The sequence below is a fragment of the Mirounga angustirostris genome, unplaced genomic scaffold (assembly GCF_029215605.1).
Source record: "Mirounga angustirostris isolate CCGP_5_RB_7025 unplaced genomic scaffold, mMirAng1.0.hap1 SCAF_1, whole genome shotgun sequence".
Classification (NCBI taxonomy): domain Eukaryota; kingdom Metazoa; phylum Chordata; class Mammalia; order Carnivora; family Phocidae; genus Mirounga; species Mirounga angustirostris.
Window position 1 is genome coordinate 102697393 of NW_026991709.1, and position 26547 is coordinate 102723939.

Here is a 26547-nt window from a genome sequence, read left to right on the forward strand (position 1 = left end):
TTTTTATCATATATCTTTTTTTGTTTCATGAAACCTTCAAAGGAGAAGGAATATAAAATGTGGGTTGTAATTACCTAAGGGTAGCTGTAAACGCATTTCATCTTTCTTTCTTTTTTTTTTTTTTAAAGATTTTATTTTATTTATTCGACAGAGAGAGACAGTGAGAGAGGGAACACAAGCAGGGGGAGTGGGAGAAGGAGAAGCAGGCTTCCCGCGGAGAAGGGAGCCCGATGTGGGGCTCGATCCCAGGATCCCGGGATCATGACCTGAGCTGAAGGCAGACACTTAACGACTGAGCCACCCAGGCGCCCCATGCATTTCATCTTTCTAAGGATGTGTTGTGAAGAAAGAACGTGAGAACAGTTGTGGTTTGGGTGAGCTCCCGATGTCCTGAATGTGTGATGGGTCCCTGCAGAGTGTGCTGAGGTGGGTTAAAATGAGGTGTTGCTACTCCTTTGATAAAAGACTTTTCCCATCCCCAAACCCTGACCCCCCTCCTCTTCTGCTCCCCAATATTTGTTATGGTGGAAATACTATTCTAAAATGCTATTTCTTATTTTGTGGGACTGTGTTCATTTCTTTTGCTAAGCGGTGTGTAATGCATGGGATGATCATTTATTGGACTTTTAGAAAAGACTGGTATTTATGTAACAGGTGTGAATATTGCTGGTCCAGCATATATCATCACAGACACACACAAAATATAAATGATTTTTATACCAGAGAAGGGATGTTTAACTGTTCACTCATTCACTCATTCATTTGAGGATCAGGGAATACCTTCTCTGCAAACTCCACGCCACCAACAGGCTGGTGCTGAATAGCTGCTGTCCGTTTTGGCCAGGGCATAACAGTTTCTAATTTGTTACAGTCCCTGCTACTCCCTATTGCCTTGTATCTGGGCTTCTTCACTCATGTATGTTTCTTGCTGACCCCTGAAGGCATTTATAGTTCATGACCCCTCTGTTAAGTGGATGCATAGTTAGTAGTTGAACCACGAACAGAAATCCGGTTTTTTAACGGGTACCAAGTCTTCCAACAGGTACCAAGTGCTTGGATCATTAAATCATAATGTACACATAGAAATGTGGACTACATAGAGCATTGGAAGAGAACTTGAAAAACACTAGTAGATACTACCTATCTATCCATCCATCCCTATACTCCCTATATGAGAAAAGAATACTTTTATGACCTGGACATCCATTAGTAAATAAGGTGTTAACCAAGAAGGGTGACTGAGCAGGGAAGTGCAGAAGAAAGGCCTTGGGAAATCGGAGCAGGGCGGGGGGCGGGGGAGATAAAGGCAGGAGAGATGGGAAAGCCCACCCTCTGGCATGCACATGCCCAGAGAAGTTCATGGTAGCTCCCATTCCATGCCGCAGAGAGGACTGGGGACAAGAGGGGACACCATGTCTCTTATGTCCCATCCTGACCCCACATCTTACAGGACTCAGGCACTTGGCTTCCTCTGCGAAAGTTGAGGAAGGCAGCTCTAAAAGTGGCTGGGGTGTGAGTGGCCCTCTCTAGGTTTTTTTTTTTCTCCTAATCCTGCACATAATTTCTTGTTCTGCTTCCTTTTCTAAGGCTAGTTCTGGACCTTCCGTCTGTATATGTTCGCATGATGGCTGGAGGGCATCCAACACCACACAGCCACAGAATCTTCTCACCACATAAGAAACTGATAGAAAAGGGGAAGAGGCATTCTTCAGCTTTTCTTTGGTGAAGCATCACAGCCCCTGTATCCTCAGCTGATTCTCCCAAGAGCTATAAATACTTGCATTCCCCAGACAGCTGTTGGTTCTAATTTCACACCAGTGTCCAGTTTCTTCACTAATGACTACTTACATGTAATTAAATTTGGAATTCTAAGATCTTAATGTTGAAAAAAATGCATTTCACCTGAAATGTTTTCTACCACGAATTGAAGACCAGAATGAGGCTTCTTGTGATATTGGAATGACGATGGAATAAAACAGTCATCTCTCTTAGGTACCAAATGTGGTCTACTTTCATCTTAATCAAAACCAAATGATTTCTAAGCAATTTACATTCTGAAATAAAAAGTTACTTTTTTTTTTTTAGAGAGGAAGAGGAAGAGAGAAAATCCTAAGTAGGTTCCACGCCTAGTGCAGAGCCCAACGTAGGGCTTGATCTCACGACCTTGAGATCATGACCTGAGTCGAAATCAAGAGTCACACGCTTCACGGACTGAGCCACCCAGGCACCCCAAGAGTTACCATTTTGGGTCATCTACTATGTGTTAAGGCACTTCATATATATATTACCTCTACCCCTTAGATACACTAAAGTATTATGAGCCTCATTTTCCATATGAGAAAACTAGGATTCAGAGGTTAAATTGCACAGGTCACAAAGATGGTATTTTACTCTAGAAGAATCTGTTTTGAGAGGCCAGGGCACTTTAAGAGGACAGAATAAATTCATGAATGGAAGAAAAGAAAAGATGAAAAAAGAAAGCAAAAAAACAAAAACAAAACAAAAAACTGGAAACAATTCCAATGGCTAACAATAAGAGATTGATTAAGTTTATTTGGTGAAATATATAATGGCCATTATGCAGCTAGTAAAAATACATATGATAGAAGAGCAGTTATGAACATGGGCAAATGTTCCTGATACACTGTTAAGTGAAGAAAAATCAGGCTATAAAACAGTAGGTAAACTACGATTCCAGTTTTGTAAACAAAAATGTGAAGATATATTATGCATAGAAAAAATGGCAGGAAATATACCGAGATCTTTTTTGGTGGAAGAAATTCAGTTGACTTTGAATTTCTCTCCTTTGATCTCCTCTGAGTTGTCATGTGTGGGCATTTAGCAGGAATTAAAAAAGGAAAAGGAGGGAAAAACTGGTGAGTTGATTAGCACTTGTGTGTTGGAGAAAAGGTGAGTAGGATGAAATGTCTGACAGCTGGAAGAGGACGGTTGTGTGCCTGACTCAGATGGTGCCTATGCAGGGAACATGACTCACACAGGAGTCAGGCTGGCCTTTTGGTTTTGGCAAGGGGCTCGGGACAGCAGATCCTCTTGGAGGGCAGCAAGAACCGTGTTCTTTTAAGCAAACATTTCTGGAGCTGGACTCTTTTATCAAATGTTGACATCCCTTCCAGGCCCAGTCTCAATCCCATTCTCCCCGCTCGGATCTGCAGTAGATGGTAGACTCGGAAGTAATTGATGCACATTTAAATGTCTGTGCTTTTAAAGCCAGCCTGCTTATTTACTCCTCTCAGCCCAGACAGAGTTTAAACTTGTATTTTTCTGACCTGTTACCAATAAATACAGATGAATTTCAGCTGCTGGAGATGAAGAAATGCTTGTTGCTTCCAGACCAATGATAATGTTCATGTGTCGGGGGTAAAGATATGGCAGTTGGAGAGTCAGTGCCTGTGCATGGTTTTGAGCGGTATGACTGGATTTGATGACAATCTCAAGTGCAAATTCTTTTACTCTCTTGTACACTGAATCCTGTTTTCACCACTTTTTATATTCATGTTTTAAAAAAGCTGCGCGATCACTTAGGCTTGGTTGCAGAGTAAGCTTTATCCCAAAGACATTTTTTTTTTTAAGATTTTTAAAATTATTTATTTGACACAGAGAGAGCGAGCAGGGGGAGCAGGAGAGGGAGAAGCAGGCTCCCCACGGAGCAGGGAGCCCGATGTGGGGCTCGATCCCAGGACCCTGGGGTCATGACCTGAGCCGAAGGCAGCCGTTTAACTGACTGAGCCACCCAGGCGCCCCCCCAAAGACATTCTTTTTCATGATTTAATTTGTGGTCATTTGAATTATACACAGTCATTCAAAAGAACGTAGATCTACTGAATTTCATTGATTCTAAGAAGCGTGGTTGTTCATATTTTGCCATCTTTAAAGACAGGTGTCTCACAATCTCAGCCACTCCAGCGGCTGGTGGCATGACTTTCACTGAGCTGTCACCCCCTCAGCCAACAAACCAGTTAAGGACCACTCATGAAGGGGTGGGATCTGGTAGTTCAGGTATTCATGCCTTCTGATAAGAACAACAAAGCTCCAGCATCCAAACCTGCAGAACAAGGCCGGTGGCTCGGAAGGTGATGCACAGCATCTCCCGATGGCACAGAGGGGGACACTGTGGGGAAAAGCAAAGACTGACAACTCGGAGGCAAAGTGGTTAAATGGAGAGTTGGATTCTGAACGTGAAGAGGGTTTCAGACTATCTTAACCAACATATATTACTTTTTTTTAATATGTACAAGACACAGGTGATAAAAGTATATATCCAAATAAGTCTAGAAGGCTTCTTTCAATCACTAAAATAAAAACCCTAAGTGTTAAGGAGGCATGTGGAATGGTGGTGGCAGGGGGTTTTCAAAGCATGTGATAATGTGGACGAGAGCAATGTGAGGGGTACGGAAATTTTCCAAGATTGAACAAAAGGACTGTGTTAAACCTCCAGATGACACAGCCCACTTGCAGTCAGTGGGAGTGTTTTCTCGTAGCAGTGAATGCTTTTGTGAACTCTCAAAGGAACACAGTCTTCATCTGAGCTGCATGTGTCCAGACACATGCATGGGAACAGTGTCCAAAGGGAGTGCGAACAGCAGTAATAAAGTCAGAATCACTTGTCAGAGATGATGCGCCAATGAAAAATCATTCCTAGAAGCTCTTTTACTTAAACATTTAGCTGTCCACTGGAGCCACTTTTAAATATAAAATGGAGCCCTGTGGCCTCTTCCTCCCTGCCTCCCACCCTTTTGCAACAGTTCCAACAATTGAATTCTCATTGGCGATAATAAAAAAATTCGTAAGACAGGGTACATACAGTACAGCTGGCTTTGCCTCTAGCAAGATGTCAACTTTCGCTTGCACAAAATTAATTGCACCTAATTAAACTGGGGTCATTGGCACTATTGTGAAGTGAGGCTATTTATTAGACAAAGGAAATTTCACAAATACCATTTTGCTTTTCTTTCAGGTTTGTGAGAGAGAAGAATTGCTTATATAATTAAATTTGTTTTGCCATTTTAATCTTATGACTCCTCAAAAGATCCACTTCAAATCTTGCTTTACTTTTAAAATTGTGTGCTATTTTAGAATAGTAGAGGTAATCCTTGGAGGAGGACATAAAAAAATGACAGGTTTCCTGTAGATTACCTAATTGTTTTTCAAACAGCATAAAAAAATAATTTGTAAACTACCATTTACAATGACATGTATCTTGGAATTACTTACATGAAGGGTTTCCTAAGCAAATTATTGGTACATGTGTAGGAGATTAATATGAAGTTTAAAAGATACGTTGCATGTTATAAATAGGTTGCTACAGTATGTACCTATTACTTCAAGAGAGATGCCATGGAAAGCAAATTTCATTGCGTTGAAATGGGATTACCTCTTTCCTCACCCATGCTGGGTATATAGGACTACGCTGCTTCTTTTCCAGGAAATAATGCAAAAATTATTACTGTTGGAGACAAAAGGATGATTTACTCTCCTGGCAAAATGATGCTGGTTCAACTTGGGATTCTGTGGCTATGTATATGCAGATTCCCAATTCCTCATAGTCAAAGCTCCTGTGAATCCAATTTCTTTAAAGGTTCTCTCCATCACTGTTATCTGTCCAGTTGATACAACTCCCTGGGTTGGGTGCCTCCCCAGCCTCCATTCCCAGCCCAAACCCAAGAGAAGGGGGTAGGTATCTATGATTGGTCTGGTCTCAGCCATTCACCAAGAAACCTGTAAGAATAACAAAGAAATGGGTTCTGATTCGGGGATGTTGGGGATGTTGGAATGGTTGAGATGCGTAAACAGTAATCATTATTCAACCAGCTGCTCAAAAGCTCTCTGGGGAATTTGTTTCTCATAATATTTACAGTGTTTAGAGAGAAGGGTATAGCCTCTTCCAGGTGCCACCTTCCCGCTGTATACTTCATGAAAAAGATGGTATTTATATTTATATGTATATGTATGTAAATAAAAATCTATCTTGGGGTAAGGTAAGAAGAGAGGGAAGAGTCAGGTTTATTTTATGGTTAGTCTGGGGCGAGGAGAATGGAGAAGGCCACAGACGTTTTCTCCGCAACGTCAGATCAGGGTGTAATGTCTGAAAAATGAAAGGTCTCCCCGCTGTCTGTTACAGTGACCGCTCTGTCTGTGCTCCCACAGCAGTCAAGCCGGCCCCAGGCCTTTAATAACACTGAGCTGTACCAACTCAGAGTCCCAAAATATTGTGGTGATTCAAGATTAATTTCGTCAATGAAAAAAATAGTTCATAGGAAAGTATGATACTAGTATTAAGAGAAAAGGAGTATTTTTTTTTTCAAGAACGTGACTACACTGAATATTTCTTAGAAACCTATTTCAAAAGTAGAGTAGGTAATTCACTTTTCTCCTTTCCTTTTAAGCTTTCTTAAAGCTTTCGCCGAAACATTTCTAAACAGGGAAAAATAACAAAGGTCATATGGTCTCAGTTCGAAAAGGCTGATTATGTGTGGATTAGCATGTTCTGAAGAAGAAATGGCGCCTCCTATATTTGCTGTATTTCAGTGTAAGTCAAATTTAATTAGTTGAGTTATGAAGCAATATCAAAATTTCTTTTGTTGCAGTATTAGGCATGAAATGTCTTTATGGGATTATTATAAGCCTCGCTTACATTTAACAGCTTGTCACTCTTTTAAGAAGTGCTTTGGGAGACAGCACCAATTAGAAAAATTCAGTGGGGCTGAAACCCAAAGGGCAACTTGGAGGCCCTTACACTCACAGGGACAGCTCATACATGTCTTCCCAGAAGACCCTCAGCTTACTTCACAATTTCTCACACAGTGTGTATGAAGATAATTTTTACAGGTGAATGCACCTTCTTTAAAATACATAAATAGAACTCCATGATTTTGCCAAAGGTCCCACTTACTTGGGGACATCTCATCTTAAAAGTAAGCTCAGCACCTCAGAATCCATTGCTTGGCCAATTAATTTTAAGTCCTCGGCCTCATTTAAAATTGAGCACTGAGCTCTTTGGAGTCATACAGTCAAAAAAGATTTACCTGGTTCTGATGATTTAATAATTCAGCACATGTACTCTCGTGCATTCTGGAGCACCATATTAATGGACTTCCAAGTTCTAACGTCCCCCCTCAAGTGCTTTTGTAAGTGAGAGGTGAGGTATTTCCGGCTCAGTGAAGAATTTCAGGGATTGTAATACATTAGAAAAAAATTAATTCTAATAGGGATGGCGAATGTGGGTTACCCAATCGCAACTGAACATTTCCTGAGGCTTTTCTCTTACATTATTACTGACAAGGGGAAATGACAGTCAGTCTTTGCAGACTTTCCATTTACAGGGATAAAGTGGTATTTCTTAGAAACATTAAGTCTCATCATTAGCCATCATCCTAAAGGGTATCCAAAAAGTCACCGTGTTCTCACCGAGGATGATCTCATCCCAGAATGTGGAGATGAAAACATCTGAAAAAACAGGATATAAATAATCTTCCTTATGGCGAGTCAACAAGCGGAGCTTGTTATGAGCTACTGTGAGATCCATATGTGTTTCAATAGCTGTGTCTACACCGGGGGTAGATGACTCAGTGATTTTCAAATTTGGCTCTGCCTGGAGAGTTTTGGGTAGGCTTTGGGGGCGTGTAGGGAGTGCTGGAGAGAGGCCCTCCAGTGGAGGCCTAGGGAGGGGCACTGAGGGGAAATGACAGGGAGGCATTTTCAGGGCAGGGGTATCCCAGACCCTCTTCTTCTGTCTTACCAAACCACAGGAGGACAGCTTGGTTTTACACACAGGGTTTCTGCACAGGATTTTATTTGAGAAGATACTTCTGCTATTAAAAATAATGAAAACCATCCTCCAGGAAGCCATCTGGCCCAAACTTTCAAGAGACTTCTAGTTCAACATGGCATTTTGAACACAGGTATTTGTCTAGTCTCTCTTCTGAAATCCTGGTAAAATAATACTAAAGGGAGAAAGAAGGCATAAACCTCTAGGGACAAAGAAAGTGGGAAAGGAGACAATAGCACACGAGAGGGTGTGAAAAAATGTTGGAAGATAAAATGCAGATGGGTGAGAGGTATTTGACTTAAGATTTCAATTTGCTGGGTGCTTGCTTGCAGGATGGCTGGGCGAGGAAGTACATACACGAGCACTGCTGAGGCCCAGACACGCTCAGGTACACTGCAGCCCGGGGAGTGCGCTGGCCCTGCACACCAAGAAAGACTCACTGAGCAACCGAAAGGACTATCCAGACCCTCTATTTGCCCCGTCCGCTGTGGCCTGGGAGAACGAGGAAGTTTACTATCTCGAGAGGTTGAACCAGGGGAGCTCTGAAATGGGGCACACTCAGCACAGCTGAAGTATCAAACGGAGGGCCTTTACTGACATCAAAGGAATTCAGTAACATTGTACATGACGAACCTTCAACCATTCCCCTGCTAGAGCCTTAAAATACTGGCAGCCAGGCTTAAAACCCCTCAGGATGAGGTTGGAGAGTTCTCGGTGGCAACTTATTAGAGTCCAAAAGAAAAGAGTTTACATACTTTTATTTGGAGGCACCCTAATGAAATAGTTGCATTTTTATTTGACCATTCTAAGGGGAAGTTCACAATTCCTTAATTCAACAAAATTCAACAAATCTTTAGGGACTATGTATTAGGTACTAATTATTTTTATTTTTTTTAAAGATTTATTTATTTGAGAGAGAGAGAGCGAGCATGTGAGCAGGGGGAGGGGGGAGAGGGGAAAGGGAGAGAGAGAGACTCCTCAAGCAGACTCCCCACCAAGCATGGAGCCCGACACAGGGCCAGAATCCAGGACCCTGAGATCAGGACCTGGGCCGAAATCAAGAGTCAGTCGCTTAACCAATGGAGCCACCCAGGCATCCCTGTATTAGGCACTATTTAGTCAATAGTTATGGTGGAGAACAAAATAGACCTGCTCTCTTGGAGCCCATATTTTAGTTTTAGACAAAGAATGAATCAAAAGAAGAAAAAATATCTATGTAATACAATATTAGGTAGTGATAAGGACCCCAAAGGAAAGCAAATTAGGGTCAGAGGATAAGCAGCGTAAGAGGAGAGAAAGTGATAGGTATGCTGGGTGTTCACTTTTTAATTGGGAGGTCAGGGAAGGTCCCTCGGAGGAAACAATGTATGTCACCAAGCCCCAACCATAGAGTTCACTTACAGTATTTAGCATTTTACACTTAATTGTTGATGGGCAGAAATCAAAACAAACAAAAATAAACTCAGAAAACATCATGGACAATGTAGAAATCAGAAGAAAACATTTTAAACAATTTACCTATAATCAATACCTACTGTAAAATGAGAAAGCATCATTTCAAAAATTTTTGAAAACTTAAACAAAGTGGGACAAATTTTTAGAAAAATACAACCCACCAGAACTGACTTAAGAAAAAATAAGAAGCATGTACAATCTTAACACCATCTAAAAACTGGAAGCAGTTAAAGCAAACACACAAAGTAAATACCAGGCATGAGAGTTATACAGGTGAGAAATAGCATATTCTAATATTATGCAGACTTTTCTTAGACATTATGTAATAATGTAACCAACTAATTTTTTTAAATTTTATTTTATTATGTTATGTTAATCACCACACATTACATCATCAGTTTTTGATGTAGTGTTCCATGATTCATTGTTTGCATATAACACCCAGTGCTCCATTCAATACGTGCCCTCCTTAATACCCATCACCAGGCTAATCCATCCCCCACCCCCCTCCCCTCTAGAACCCTCAGTTTGTTTCTCAGAGTCCGTAGTCTCTCATGGCTCATCCCCCCCTCTGATTTCCCCCTCTTCAATTTTCCCTTCCTACTATCTTCTTTTTTTTTCTTTTTAACATATAATGTATTATTTGTAGCCAACTAATTTTTAAGCCAGCCTTGCCCTGATACAAAAACAAGAAAAAAATACCATAAGAAAAGAATATAGCAGACCCATGTCACTCATGAATATAAGTGTAGTAATCCTAAACAAAATATTATTAATAAAATTCAATAGTGTCTGGAAAAAAAAATCCAACCATTTTTGCTTTATACTAGGTATGCAAGGATTGTTCAATATTTTAAAAATCTATACAGTAATTCATTAATAGATTAACAGAGGTAATCCTATAATGATCTCAACAGATGCAGAAAAAGCATGTAATAGTTATACGCCTAGTCATGATAAAAATTCTTTACAAATTATGAATATAAGGGAATATAGTTAACTCATATAAAGAGAGACATTAAAGAAAACCTAAAATTAACATCATCCTAAATGAGGAAACACTAGAAGTATTCATTTAATATGAGAAATGAGCTAAAGATTCCAACTACTACCATTTTTAATCCTTAATATATTAGGGCGCTACCCATGCAATAAAAGAAAAAAACCAGAGGCGTGAGGATTGGAAAGCAATAAATAAAGCTGCTGTTTTTCAGATGACAGTATTTAAAAAACCCGAAGAATCTACAGACAACTTTATTAGAAGTAACAGGAGGGCAGACAAATAGTAGGAACAATATAACAAAGTGGATGAATTTAAGGCTAGTATAAAAACTAAGCTGCATTTCTGCTCACCAGTAGCAAAGCAACGAGAATGCATTATCAAAGAGAACTTAAAATAATATCAGAATGCCAAGTATCTAGAAGTAAATACAATAAAGGATGTACAATACCTGTAAATGAGAAATTACAAACCTTATTAAGAGATACTCAGTAAGATCTAAATAAAGGAGACAAAGGCCATGTTGATGGGTAGGGAGATACAATATTGTGAAAAGGCATTCTTCCCTGAATTGATCTATAGATTCAATACAATTCTAGTCAAAATCCCAAGAGAGTATTTTGCTGCACTTGATTAGATGATTTAAAGGTGATATGGAAGAATACAAAAGCAAGAACCGGTAGCACACTTCTGAAGAAAAAGAGGAGAGGGACTTGCGTGCCTGTCCAGATATTAGGACTTATTTTGAGGCTACAGTAATTAAGACTGTATGGTATTGGTGCCGGGATAGAAACACTAACCAATGAAACAGAATGCATTCCCATTAATGTATAGTATATACAGAAGTGGTCTGTCAGATCAGTGAGTAAAAGAGGGATTGTTTAATAAACAGGATGGAAAAGATGGTCATGCGAATGGAAAAAGATGAAATTAGACATCTCCTCCATAGCCATATCAAGAAACCAACTCCTGATTGATTACAGACTTTAAAAAATCACTTTCAACTCTTGGTAGGAAATCTAGGTTAATGTCTTTTGGACCCTGGGGTAGAAGATTTTTTGTACAAGACACAGAAAACATGGACTATGAAAATTTGATAAAAAGAACACTGGTCGTAAAAGACACAGCGAGGAAGTGAAAAGACAGGCTACAACCTGGGAAAAGATATTTGCAATACATACAACACATTAAGGATGAGTATCATGACAAAAGAACATTGATAACACAATTTTAAATAGCATAAAGAATACAACAGAAATTTGGACGTAAGACCCAAACTGACATTTCACAGAGGGAAAGCAAAGATGGCTAATAAACACAATGAAATACCATTTAATACCCACCGAATTAACACAAACATAAAAGGGATGAGCAATATCGTGTGAGAAAGACTATGGATCCACAGGATCTCTGCAACCTTGCTGGACCAGTGTAACTTGCTGCAACCACTCTGGAGAACACTTCTGGCATTATCTTCTGAAGGTGAACATTCACGTATTTTCCTAGTAATTCTGTTTCTAGGTGTGCCCCAAAGAGAAGCTCTTGCACACGGGCAGCAGGAGACATGTTCAAGAGTGTTTACAAGCAGTGCTGTTTACAAGAGCAAAACCCCCGAAACAACTCAGTGCCTATAGTCAGAAGAGTGGCTGAATGAAGTGTGATAGACTCACACAGTGGAAGATAATACAGCAGTCAAAACCATGGACTGGCAAAGGGAAAAAAATGGGGCAGTTCTCATTTCAAGACAAACAGTGATGCTTCTCAAGTACTCACAGCTTACTACATGGTTCAGTGTAAATAATCAATGATCTTAATAATGTAAACAATGAACGTTATTTGACCCCAGATTATGAAATAATTATAAAGGGAGAATATGGGGAGTTATACTGACATGTCTGTGGGAAGGCTGCAAAAGATGTGAATCATCATTTTCTATAGTTGGTAGTCAGTAGATGGTTATTTAAAGTAAAGACTAAGAAAATAGGCATTTTACTTTGAGATATATAGGTAAATTACCTTTTATTAAAAAGGAGTTAAAAGTTAGTGTTAAGAGTTAAAAGTTATGGTTTCTGGAGAGTGGGACAAGATAGAGACAGATGGGACAGGGGACTGTATCTGTGTTGTTATTATACATCTCGTAGTTATTGTTAATGCTATTTTCAGAGCCTTATATGCACGTGTGTGTATGTGTGTGTGTAACTTTGATTTTAAAAACAAAACCTCCCATTTGGGCCAGATGAATGTGACTTCGCTGAGCAGAGAGATGGGGCTTCTAGAAGAAAACTTTCTGGGGCTTTGGGGAATATTAGAGAAAAGCAGTAGAGATCTATATGGTCAAATCTCATTTTACAAAAAACAAAGAAACTGAGGCATGGTACAACGAAATTGTTAAAGTCTCAAAATCAGAAACTGACTAGGACTAATCCTCAGTCTCCCGGTCCCCAGGCGAGAGCTCCTCCTGCCACACCCTACTGGGAGGGGAAAGAGGTGCTTTCCAGCAAAGGGAAGGCTGGCCTTCCAGCTCTGGAATGACACGTGAGAAAAGTGAGGGAATTCTAAGGAGACCCAACCAGCACCCAGCCGAGGATGAGATGCCGTGATTCTGCAACTCCTGTCTCCACGTATGAACCTGCAGCGGTGACTCCTACATGTGCATATATGAGAGCGTGTGTGTGCTTTCTGATTTTTGCTGATTCAGATGAGTCTCTAAGGATGAGACTGAAATACAAGGCTTACTGAAAGCCAGACAGAATAGATTTAAATAGACATTAAAGCGTCTAATTCTGGGCATCACAGTAAGGAGAGAGTGGAAATCTGTTAGTTGAATAAATGCATGAACGCTATCATGTGTCTCCCACACCTGGCTTAACATGGTAAATATAGCCAGTATTTATACAGGGAGTGATTCATATGCATAGTAGAGTTTGGGAAGCTCTAGTCTACAGCCCTGTTTTCTAGGTAAAATTATAATTTTAATATGTTTTTTAATATGTTTTAACTGGAATTAAAAGCTATGCAAATGACCAATGGTATCCTGAAATAAATTATAATAAATGAGCAATGATATCCTGAAAAAAAATTAAGATTAAGGAAAAATGCCTGGAGGACAGGTTAAGTACTGTAATAAACATCGAATGATCAAAGTGGGAATTGTATTTCTCAGTTACCAGTATTCATTGCAATCAAATGCATCAGGGGCTGGTGGGGGGGATGCTGGATGCTTTGGGACTGCTTAATGGGAATTCTGGTGGTCTGCCACATTTCTCTGAGCATCAGTTGGCTTGATTAAGAGTGTGGCTTGATTCCCCCATCAAAGTGCAAAATCAGAATTGTGCTTAGGAAAAAAAAATTAAATATAGAAATATGACCTCAAGTGGCTAGGCGAAAACTAAAAAGCAAAAAACAAACCCAACAGGTGGGGAGGGGGCTGTCTAGAATCCAAATAAAGTGGTAGTATTATGGGGAAAAATACTCAAGGGCTTAAAAGATATCTTTTATTAAACGTATAGTCAGATGACAAAATCCATTAGGGACATATCAGAAAATCAACTCAAAAGAACACTCACCGAGAGGAAAGGCTTGGCTTCCCACTTTTGCTACAGCTGGTATAAATTCCTGGGCCATCATCAAAGAAACTTCCAAGTGCCAACTTCTGTCGGATAGATTCTCTCTCATTTTTCTGTGCCTAAAATTTCAGGAAAATAAAAAATGCTGATAAGCGGGCAGATCCATCACAGCCATAGCCTGTCTAACTGCTAAGTTTCTTAGAACTGCAACCTCAGAGGAAACACCAATAGACCACAGCACAAGAGCATGGGAATTATGAAGAGCTGAAATTCACCCAATCTTCCCTGGTTTCACCTCTGCAAGCAATTTCAGTTCTTCAGAGCCTTTCACGATCACGGGTCTAGGAAATCACCATGGTGGTATTAAATGGTGGTCACCAGAAGATAACTAGATTATTGGGTGCTGCAATCTTTCTTCTTCTTACCTGCTAGATTTGACAGCAGGTAAGAGTAAAGTCGTGGAGGGCAAGCACTTTGTCCCAAATCAAATCACTTTTATCCCAAATGTGGCCTTTCCCAGGATCTTGTCTTCTCTCTTCTGCATATCGTCTCTTTGGCCCACTTTCTCTATTGCAAGAATATTAATTCATTCAGCCAATATGCACCAAGCCTCTAGGAGATGGCAGGTGCCACCACATTACAATGTGGAACCCAGCCCAGGCTGGATCATCGCAGCCCCTGACTGCACTTAGCTTACAGTCTTGGTTCAAGAGTTCTCCTGATCTCACCAGGTTCAGAACCCTAACACAGGGCCTGGAATAGCTGGAGAATTCTAACTGGGCCCATCTGTTTCATATTTTGAAGGGAAGTCAGGGTCAGTGTGCGTAGCAAAAGGATGTGGGAAACTATACTACTGTGATAATTTGGATATGTTTACAACATTTGGCTTCCCATAAAAGTCCCATAAAAACTCACCATGCTGAACTTTTATACCCTTTAAACAACAGGGGAGAAGATTAGAGATGGTCTCCTTAGTTAAAAATAAAACAACTACAAAAACAAACATAGTGAGTGAGAAATCCTGGGGTGAGAATGAGAGCTTGGTTATCTGCTCTGTGGGATGATGAAGGATGGGAAAAGCACCTTCGGATGTTCTGAGTGGGGGCTGAAGACAATAAGCGAATTTTATTACCAAAAGCAGCTCACAGGATTGAGCATGGCTACGGAAGGCAAGATGGCCCTTGATTCTCCCCGTAGGAGGTTCTGGAGACACAGCTGCTGCCCAGTACCCAGAAGTTACACGTGAAAGCTCTGAGCTGCCATCCGAGCATCACTGTGTCGGTGACGAGACGCACAACCTGCCGGAAGGGTCTCTTTTCACCCCCAAGTGAAGGTGGTGTACTACAGGTTAAGGCTGCTCTAACATCAACCACACGTGGCTATTTACATTTAGATGAAAAATTAATTAATTAAAAGTTCAATTCCTAGGTCACACTAGCTGCATTTCATGAGCTCCGCAGCCAGGGGGCTGGGGGCCCCCACATTCAACAGAGCAGAATAAAATACATGAGAGCACAGTGCTGCTGAGACAGTGGTTCTCAGCTGCCAGCTTCCACAGTTCGCGTCAGAATTTCCCCATTTCCCGCAGCCTTTCAAACACACATTCCCATAGCTTCTTGGTCTCTGGCTAAGATCAAGTGTAAAATACACACTCCAGGCTCCAGCAGCAGATTTTTAGTTTTGATAGGTTTGTGAACTTCTAGTTCAAGGACCCCTCATCTGATGGTTCTCCTTTTCCCTAACATTTTTCAATTTTTGGCAACCATAGCATCCTTTTGACTCTCACACTTACGGATTATACCTGTCTCTATTTATTTGGATAGCCATCCATTTCTGCATGTCCCAACTGGAGCTGTGTCATGCCCAAGAGCTATAGTGTATGTGTGTGTGCGTAAGGCCCCCCGCAGTAGAAGACTGCTTCATACAGCTACGGATGCCATGCTGATACATTGTCGCGGGCCGAGCACAACAAAGTAACCGTAAGGTTGTAAAGGAGAGCAAGACGGCGTTTAGTTTTATTAAATTTATTTAATTAAAGCGACCCACCCTCCCAAATATGCAGGCTGGTATTTGTGATGGTTCTGCCAAAACAGAACCATTTGATATCATTTGTCATCTTTATAAGTTCGTTTCAAAATCCCAATATCTGCTGGGCAGATTTAGTGTAGTTAGTGAACCTAATTCTTAATTCGTATAAAATACAAAAGAGATTTTCACCCAATAATTTTTACAGTCAGAAAACTGTTGAGTGAAATTGAATATCCAAAAACAAAATCAGCAGGTAATATGAATGTTAATGACTAAAGTTCAACAATATGCTGGTGCCCAACATTAGCCGGGCAGAGGTTTTATTTGAAGAAAATACCTATCCCAGGGGTGAATGTGTGAACGCACCCTTGATTCCACGTCTATCTTTCCTGATTTACTTGGTCCACTAGAGCTATCGATACTGGAGAAGGCCTTAAGAATATTTCTATTGACATTAATTACAATTCTCCATACTTGGATATTTCATGACCAGTTGAAGAGGACTGTTTTATAATACACACTCTCTCACACTTCCCTTCTCTCTCTCTCTCTGGATCCCACTGAACAAATCAAGAAAAGTGTAAATAATATATATATCACCCATAATCCCACCCCTTAGATACAGATCACTGCTAACATTTTGGGTTTTGGGGGATAGCTCTTTTTAGCTTATGTATTTTTTCCTTTTTATAAAACTGGGATCATATTGTTTATTCATTCTGAAAATTCCCTCATATCATTTAATATTCTTTAAAACGCAATTTTTAATGGTTGTATATCATTCTATCCTATGGAGCTACCTTCTATTGTTAGTCATTTGGGTTGTATCCAATGAAAAGTAACACAGAAGTTAGCATTTTTACATAAATCCCTGCCCATGTGTCTGATTATTTCCTCAGGAAAAGTTCCTGGATGTGGAATTACCAGATCAACTGAGTGTGAACATTTGTTGAAGCTCTTGACACATTTTGTCACATTGCTCTAGAGAAAAGCTGTTCCAATTTACATGCCCACCAGCAACGTAAAAGGGTGTGGCTTTCACTACATCCTGGCTAATGCTGAGTTATTTTCACTGAAAAAAAAAATGCTGTTATTTTTATTTGATAGGCAAAAAGTGGTATTCTTTTATGTTAATTTCTTGGATTAGCAGTGAAAACATTTAGATTTTTTTTAGTTACTGTACTTGCTTTTCTCTGAATTACTTCTAGCTTTTTTTTCTATAAAGATCTAAGTTTTGAAATTTTTATATTAAGCATATTAGTCCTTTTTTGAGTTTAAATCTAAGTGTTAATGTAGTTAAGTCAATAGATTGCTTTCTTTGAAGTGTCATTGAAGGCATTGTGCTTGGAAAGCCCTTCCTAGTCCAGAGGTAAAAGATCTCACTGGATGTTGGGAGGAAAATGAGGAAATTTATGGAAATTGCTTAGCAGCAGTGGTGGTGGTAATGTAAATGTGTGATAAATGGTAGCTATTATGGTTAATCCTCCAACAGTTCCTGCTTTGAAGATGAGGGACTGGAGGGTGAAGGAAGGTTACCCTCCTGTTAGACAGAAGACCTAGGATTTAAGGCCATCCTTCTGGTGCCGGATCTTTCTGCCCTTCCACACTGATGAGTGAGGTGTCCAGGCAAATAATGGTGCGTGCCATGTTGGAGATATGATGTGGGACTTACGAGTTATGGCTCTACTTCTTTCCAGAAATGGGTGTGATGTGCTTCAGAAAAGGAGAAAACATACACACCAAGGCCCAATCATGGCCGCAAATATTTACAAAACAAATACCTTCTCATCAGAGCCACTCTCCTTGATACCACTGCTTAATCTTCCTTTTGGAACAAATGCCTAACATTTCAACTAACTATAATTCAACTGACTAGTGAAACAGTTTTTCTCTTTAAATTCAACAATTGGAATTATTTTCCTTTCAGTTTCCCACATGTGTGTGTGTGCGGGGGGAGGGGGGGTTAGTTTCAAAATTCTTTTGTTCTTTAAGGAATTATACCTGCAGGGCAATTATGTCCTCCAACCTCCCTAAGCCCAAATGTGCCCCAGTGTGAGGAACAGGGAAGTGTCCAGGAAAAGGAAGAGGCAGACTCAAAACTACACTGTTGGCTGGGCTTCTGGCATGTGGAGCCACGTCCATTCCTAAAATGGCCTTGTTTAAGAGGGAACTACCCTCTTAAAACAAAAGGAAAACATGGAAAATGGATAACTGCTTGCAAAAAGCAAATGGGCAGCGGAGGAATAGTGGCTCATCACTGTGAGACAGAAAGCCTATTCAAGACCAAGAGGAGAGTAAAAATGTGCTCAGAAATTCACCATTGTCCAGCCACAGGCAGTGAGTTTTTGTCCTCGCCTGTCGCCGAATTCCCTACTGCCAGCCCCTGTGCCCGGGCAGATAAGACTCACAATGGCTTCTGAGGGCACCACGTGAGCCACGATCTCAGAACACAGACCACTGAGCGCTTCCAGCCCCCAAACACCGATGCTCAGCCCTTCCCACCGTGGCACTGCTCAACTGCCATTCCCCAAGCTTGATAAGAACAGAGAGGGCTGTTGGGTAAAAGAAAGAAAAAGCAAAATGTTCTGCGTGCGTGGGTACTGGCCCTCTCCAAACGTGGTATGTCCCCAAGTCCTTTGCACACTTTCTTCAGGACGGGGCAGTGCCTGTCCCTTACACATGGATACCATTCCAAAGTCCCCACCTCTGGCCCTGCCTGTGGTCTCCGGCCTCTGAAGCAGGGGCCACCTTGTCTTTCACATGCTAACCTGCACATAAATTTGTAAATGGAAGACTGGGGGTATCTTGTGCATTTCTAAAATTTATGTGACACACTGTATTTTTTGTGGGGGTAGCTGTGGGGCCACCAGGCCTCTCAGGAACACGCTTTGGGAAATAACATCCTAGACCTCAACCCAGCTGGCACTCAGGATGCTGCAAACAGCTGCTTCCTTCTGACTCCTGCACAGATGATGAAACCCACGTAGCCGGAAAGGGCCTGTCTGATAAAAAGGGCGGTGTTCCTTAAACTCCCCAAAGGAGGAAGACGTTTAAAGAAGTTTGGTCTAGAAAATCAGAGGACCCGACTGATGGGAATGGCACAGCAGTCTGTAGGAATAAAGGCAGATGTGAGCTGGGGAGCAGCAATAATCTGGCCAGGCCGGGATTCAGTTGTGGGCCTGGGAGAAAGAAAACGGTTTCCCCCAAATTTTCTGTCTTCCATCTTTTCCCTGGATTGATCTTCCCCTCCACCCCAGTTCCACTTGTTTCTTACTTTTACTTGTTCACCAAGGGAACAGAAATAACCTTTTATTATTGGATGTGCTTGTTTTTTTAAGATTTTATTTATTTGAGAGAGAGAGAGGGAGAGGGAAAGAGAGCACACGAATGGGGAGGAGGGGCAGAGGGATAGAGAGAAGCAGACTCCTTGCTGAGCAGAGAGCCCGATTCGGGGCTCGATCCCAGGACCCTGAGATCACGACCTGAACCGAAGGCAGACACTTAAGCCACTGAGCCACCCAGGTGCCCCTGGATGTGCCTGTTTTATAATGCTAACCTTCTCAGTACTCAGTTCACTTCTAATCCTGGAAGATCCCCTTTCTGGCATCTTCCTTTCTGCACTGCTCAACTGCTGCCTGGTCAGGGCTTCTCACACTTCAGGGTGCATGGGAATCACCGCTGAGGAAAAACTTCCTAAGAACGGGGGTGGGGGGGGCTGCATTATTCCAGAAGCTGATGAATACCCTGGTACCCCATGGCCCGTAAAGAAACTCAGGATGCCAGGAGATTGCTGGAACACCAGTATGCCACGTGGAGAACTGCAGAGGCGGACACACGTACAGAGTGGCCCTCTGTCACAAATTTCTTGAATCTGGTAGTTCTCAAACTTGATTATGCATGAGAATCACCTGGAGGGCTTGTAAAGACACTATTTTTCTCATTCAGAAGGTCTGGGGTGCAGCTGAGAAAACGCATTTTTTAACAAGTTCCCAGATGCTGCTGATGCTGCTGGTTCAGATACTTTGAGAACTCTGGCTTTAAGCAACTGAACAGATCAAGTAGCTAGATGGGACACAGAGTGGGTTCTTCTCTAACTGAGTACACATCTGTTCCATGCGGATGGCCAGACTCTGGATCCAGGAGGATTTCATCTGCAGCTGCCTGGCCTTGCCAAGGCCTTGCCAGGATGCCTGTTTTGAAGCATTTAATGAACCCCTCGCTTCAGTGCAATCTATTGCCTAGTGATATCGGCATCATCACCATTAACAGCATCCACCAGGGAATGCAACTGGGATTCTGGAGCTCCCTGCGGAAAAGCACTCTTCCTTTAGGAAAATAGAAGTCACTCTTATTTCTCTCCTCAGCTCTTAAGGAAGACAGCTTTACTCTAAGGTTTATAGGCAGCATTCCAGTGCGGAGGAGTTGGAGGCTTTTAAACTCTGGGAACCAGAAGTACAGAACTTATTTGTTCATCAGGCAAACTGTGTGAATTTTCTTAAAAACAAAAAAATACCCAAAAGAAAACCCAAGTATACTGATACTAGTTATTTTCCTATCGAAACAACCATGGGTTTGCCACAAGATCAAAATATGAAAACATCATTCTATAAGATAAATTGTACACTTTTGGATGTCAAGTGCATAAATACACCGTGCAGGTTTTTTCAAGTTTTTGCCTCTTATTTTATCCCCTCGGAAGAGCTTTTCAATTATTAGTGGAGACAGAGGTTAAATAACCTGGTATCTTTCCATTGTATCACTGAATGGATTCTTTTTTGGATGTTTTCTTTCCCGTTTGTATTTCTGATGTTTTCCATTTCAGACAGTTACACTAATCAGTCCAGAAAGATTTCCTGAAATGCTGTTGAAATCTCTTATCTTTGCATCCTTGCACTGATCTGCCTAAGCAAGTCCTCTGGACTAGATGTCAGGCTGGGCTGTTGGGCAGTACTGAGGCCTGGGTTCGGCTTGCTCAGCATCAGTACTCACGAGACAGCTGGCCTTGGAGACCTAAAGTCCAGGATGGGCACCTAAGGGGAATGACTGTAGGGCCCAGGGTCTTCTGACATCTATTTCAGAGAACTGCCCAATATTAAAAGTGTGGGGATGCCAGTCCAGAGGATAGAGATCTTTGTTTACAATTAGTTCATCCTGAGGATGGCTTTGCATATTGACTGTATTCCTTCTCCTCACGCAATAGGGAGGCGATATAAACAGGAGCAGGTGGACACAAGTGCTATTGTGCAGAGTCCCTAACAGTCCCTGAATACTCTTAATTGTTAAGGACCAGAGCGAAGGTATCTAACACCTGGGGTTGAGGTTTAGTAGCCAATTACTGGCTGAATGGGGGACCTCTGATGAAGGTAACAGGGCCCCAGGTGCAATCCACAAAGATGACTACGTAGTGGAAGTGTTTCAATATAAACCCTGAGGGGATACATTGGGAAACTAAAGTTTTCCTCCCCTATGAGTGGCATATCCCAAACAGGAACTGCTGGGAGCATCTTGGTTTTGTGTGTGTGTGTTTTTTTTAAAGATTTTATTCATTTATTTGAGAGAGAACACGTGTGCGCACGAGTGGGAGGAGGGGCAGAAGGAGAAACGGACTCCCTACTGAGCATGGGCCAACGTGGGGCTTGGGCTTGATCCTAGGACCCTGGGATCATGACCTGAGCTGAAGGCAGACGCTTAACTGACTGAGCCACTCAGGCGCCCCTGCTGGGAGCATCTTGAGCTCTTTCTGGTTCTCACATTACTAGCCACAGAGACTACTTTTTAACACAGGGAAGTATTGTCTGGGAATCTTTCTAGCAGGTGACATTTTAGAAGTCTCTAAAACCACTGTCATTCAGTATCACAGTGAGAACACAACAGTTCAAAACACCCACTGCATGGTTATGAAACAGCCCAAATTCCATCAACTTCCAGGAAGCTGATGTCCTCAATTTCCCATGTCGGGGTGGACTTAGGATTGGGAGAATCGGACACAGGTATGACCAGAAAGGAGGCAGGGTGTTCAGGGGATTTGGGGTCAAGAAGACCCAAGTTAACATCTGGACTCTGATGCTTACGGATGCAAAATAAACGCTTTAAGCCTCAGTTTCTTTTTCTGAAAAAAGGGATAGTAATACCTATCTTACAGGTTGTTTTAAGGATTAAATGAAATACTATACAGAAAGGGCCTGGCACAGTGCCTGGCCCAGAGAGAAACTTACCCAATGGTAGCTGTTGTTAACATTAAAGGGTAGGGGTGGGGTAAGCTGGTGAAAAGAGTGCAGAAATGGATAAAAGAGAGCCAGAAATGTCCAGAACTGGCACATCTATGAAAACAGAAAGTAGATTAATGGTTGTGGGGGAAGGGGGGAACTAGGAGTAACTGCTAATGGGTACAGGGCTTCTTTTTGGGGGTGATGAAAGTGTTCTGGAATTAGCAGTGGTTTGCACAACCTTAGGAATATACTAAAACCCACCAAAACGTACACTATGGAATGGTGAATTTTAAGGTATATGAATTATATCTCAAAAAAAAAAAAAAAATACCCCCCCACAGGTAACTCACATACCACATATCTGGAAAATGCAGTTACCTGAAACAACCCATTCCTGACCAGGCTGGCTGACGAAGGCATGCCAACAGGGTGATAGGATGGAAAGAACCCTGAACTAGGAGCCAAGAGGCTCCATATTTAGAGCATCTGAGACCAACCAGGCCAGTTCTGCCCTTGAAAGAAAAGGAGACTGTGGCCCAGAAAGCTGAAAAGATTGTCCCCAGGTGGCCGAGGTAAGGCCAGGCTCCAGGGTTCAGTAACTCCACGGAGCTCTTCAGGCGTATTCAGCCCTTCCAGGCAGGAAGACGTGAGGGTTAATGGAGGTCGACGGCTGCTTTCCCTCCGTAATTGTGTGGGGAGGGCAGAGCTCTTGTCTGGGATGGCAGCCGGCATTCTGTACTCCTGTTTATTGCAGTTTATCTCAAGCAGTCATTTCCATTCACCTTTTAAAAAAAACATGAGGCGCAGCTGTGGCTTCCCTTTAAATATTGTTCCTTCCAGTCTTTTAATTTTTTCACGGGCTCCTCCCTCATCTTTCACCATAATTAGATGCACCACACTAGAGACAGCACCTCGGAGAAACAAAGCGAGCAAGCTGGCTTTTCCATGCTCTGACCACACACGGCACTGTTCACAGCTCCTTCTTCTTCAAGGAGTAGCCCGGGGACAGACCCAGCTCCTTCTTCTGCAAGGAGTAGCCTGGGGACAGACCCGCATCCTGTGTCTGCTCTGCTCTGGGACAAAGCGGGGGCCAACATTCTGTGTTAAATTCTCCTCATTTCTTTGCCCAGGTCCTGAGATGGCAAAGGCTGCACATTTCCCAAGTCCTCGCTGGGTCCGAACATTCTTCTAGGCAGCATCAATTCCATGGCAGCTTACTTGTTGGTGTGCCTCCCCACGTGGACGCTAAGCTCCTTGAGGCCCAGCCTCGCTTCTGCAATCCTGGCCCCTATGCAATGCCAGGGGCTCTTAGGAGTGACAGCTGAGGAATCAGGACGTGGATCCCATGCTGCATGCCACCGGGGTCCTGAGGACAGTCAGCTGTGTGGGTCTTTGCCAAAAGGTCAGAGGTTGCTCAGAGCAAAGCAGGACAATAATGGACTGAACATACACACCTGAGATTCTGCCGTGGTGCAGGCTTTCCTCCCTATATACTAAGATCTGTTTTACTACTACTCTACTGAATAAACCGGAGGTCCTTAATGAAACATCTTTCTTACCATCAGGACCTTCCCCCTGAGGAATAGGAACAGATGTATACTCTTTTCCTTCCTTTGTTAAGGTGGAATCTAATTTTAGTCATCGGAAAGTGACCTTTCCCCCAAAGGCTGTTTGCCTGACTCTAAAACAACCTTGTAAAATAACCCCTAGACACATGTGGCATTTATTAGTGTGACTGGTATAGGAAATTGTATTGTACCCAGGCAGGGGTATACCAATTTTCCAACTGTTTTTGACAACGGACCTCAAAGTGACAGGAAGTAAAAGAAGAAATTATTGAAACTTTTATATTTATAAACATTTTATATTAAAAAGATCTATTTGTGTATAGGTTTTTTACATACAAAATATGTATCTACAGTAGTGTATATGTATAATTTATGAATAGATCTGTAGTAGAGGTATGGGTTCAAAAACATTTTACTGATGAATCCAAGGTCAAAAAAGCCTGCAGACCACTGCTTTACAGCATCTAATTAACTTTTCTACTTAGCCAACCAAACAGGAGAAACATGAGAGAGAAAAAACATAGAAAAGGAAGATGTGAATTAGGAAAAGTGATTTTTATACTAGGTAACTGTTTTCCTAGTCTTTGTATTTTAAAGAAAGCATATGTCTTGCCCTGATTCACCAGAAGTTCATGAGGAAATTATCAATAGTGTTTTTTTTTTTTTAGCATACTGAAGCCTTCAGAGTAACCAACATATACATTAGTTTGAAAGTCCTTGGCTTAAGAAAAGTAGTTACAAAGCTGAAATGACAAGAGTGTGCTCATGTTTAGGGGCCAGAAAAATACAGATTGATCTCTGTTTATCCAACACATCTAGTAGGTTTCATCTCGTGGTCTTTTGTTCTCCCCTATTAGATACTGTTTCTCCTGAAATCACAGGTGGCATTCTCCTGCCTTAGTTAGATAAGGCCCTATACAATGCAACTCTGTTTTGTTGCTGATGATGTTTTAAAGCCACTTGAGCCTCACATGTTTGTGATTTTAGTCAGTGCTGTATCAGGTTGCCGGCATATCATCGCTTGCTCATTCCAGGCATGTGGGCTCTCTCAGTTGCCAAGGAGGGAAAAACTACAGCGGTCATTACTCTGTTGTTACTGCAGTAGCCATGGTATGTCTTTCATTTTTTCCTAAGTGCAAAGTGACCTATGCTTTTCTACCTGAGAAACGGTTTGAGCATGATCAGTCCTTTGGCACTGGAAACAGAGGCGGGCTGAGAACTGTGTCACTTGTCTTGCGGGCCGGGTAAGTGACCCACCCTGATGGCTGAGTGTCCCATGCCTCTTTTGCACACCCGCTTCTGGCAGGAAGGGACAGCTGAGAGGTGTCAGAGTTTCAGTATTTGGCACACTTACCACTTCACGCACTCGTTCCCTTCTTGCAGAGCGCAAGGGAAGACAAATGCAAAGGGCGACATGGCAGGTCATTTAAACCTCTTTTACACATTTAAGTTTTGGGTTCTGGAGAAAAGAGCATCAACTATTGTGAACTGCTCTCAGAAATAAAGTACATACTTAAAACATCCCCCACATTCAAACACAACTTAGTGTATAAGATATAAAATGCCATATTTTACATTATTATACTTAAGAAACTATCATGATAGAACTTTCTATATCTTACTCTGGGGGAAAAAAAGTTAATGACATAGTTGATCAAATTAAAAATTGAGCAGCAAGTTTTGCCATTCAAGGAAGCTGTATTAAGTAGGATTTACCTCTGAAGGAAAAGAGGCCTTACTTTCAGGTCCATGATGGAAGGACCCTTATTCTTCACACCATGATGTGTTGTGACCTACACTTGACTTGTGGAAAATAATAAGGGGGAAAGGATGTAGTGTGGTTTGGCCTTCTGTGGACAGACAAGCATATGCTTGTAGTTTAATTTCATGACCTCTCCCATATAACTAAAGCTATTTTTACTTGGGCCTGTTATTACCGACAATTACCATTTAAAACATGCCAAAAATATATTTACTGTCTTTCAAAAGAAAAGGCTAGCAAAGTATTGGCAGATACTATATCAATTTTTCAAAACCCCACTCGTCTCTTGGTAAAACTATATTTTTCATGGTTAAAAAAGTCATACTTAAAAGACAGGTTAAACATTCTAGCAATTATTTACTGGGGGTAAACTATCAACATATGTCAAAAATTTTTAAAAATTATTCTTTTACATGAAAAGACTGCCTAGCAACTAAATGCATGATAGGGTTTTTTCAACTTCAGAATAACAACATGTGTATTCCAGTTACTGTATAATATATTAATGAAGACAAGCTGGGAAAAGCAGAAAGAAGAACCCTCCCAACTTAATGCCTCCACCTCTGTGCATTTAGGCTTTCCTGAATATATTATGGCAATGGCTACGGACTGTGGAATTTGGCCACTCCTCAAGGGTGTTCTTTCTCCCAGTTAGGAAAATGGTCTGATTGTTTACAAACAAAAGAGTTCTCCCCCCACCGCCTTACCTTTTTATAATTCCCCTCCATATCCAGTGGGGATTCTTGACTGATGATGTCATCCATTCCATCACTGGCCAAATTCATCCTTTAACTCTTTAGAATTTCACTTAAGTAATAACCTCCCATGAATTCTGATAGGCTGCTGTGCCAATTGCCCAGTACCCTGGTTCCTGCTCATGCTGACATGGAGAGCCAGCTCAGAGCCTGTGCCTGGTTGTGCGTGTCCTTGCCCCTTCTCTGTCCCAGAGACACCGCCCTGTGCGGCCTCCCTGCTCTGTCCTGAGCTCTGGCACGGGGGCAGCTGCTGTTTCTGAGGCTTGCTCTGCCTTGACACTCAGCTTGTTGAATGTCCAGCCTTCCCACGTCTACTGTCCCCTTCCCCCGAGGGATCCCGCCTGGATTCCTCTCCAGCACCTTTCTTCCTCCTCCCAATCAAGGGAAACCTGATTCAATCGCTCCCCCCACCCCCCCT

The 26547-nt window shown here is 41.8% G+C and overlaps 1 protein-coding gene across 4 annotated transcripts in view; it reads right to left on the reverse strand.

The window, feature by feature from the left end:
- SCHIP1 (schwannomin interacting protein 1) overlaps positions 1-26547 on the reverse strand; it is a 119598-nt gene that overhangs the window by 14504 nt on the left and 78547 nt on the right. For 3 of the 4 annotated variants that reach the window (XM_045903471.3, XM_054504344.2, XM_045903473.3), the window contains one exon: positions 13808-13926. In XM_045903471.3, coding sequence (XP_045759427.1) covers positions 13808-13926 — 119 coding nt within the window. Of the gene's footprint in view, positions 1-13807; positions 13927-26081; positions 26483-26547 lie in introns of those variants that run through there. The other variant, XM_045903472.3, reaches the window with a different exon arrangement.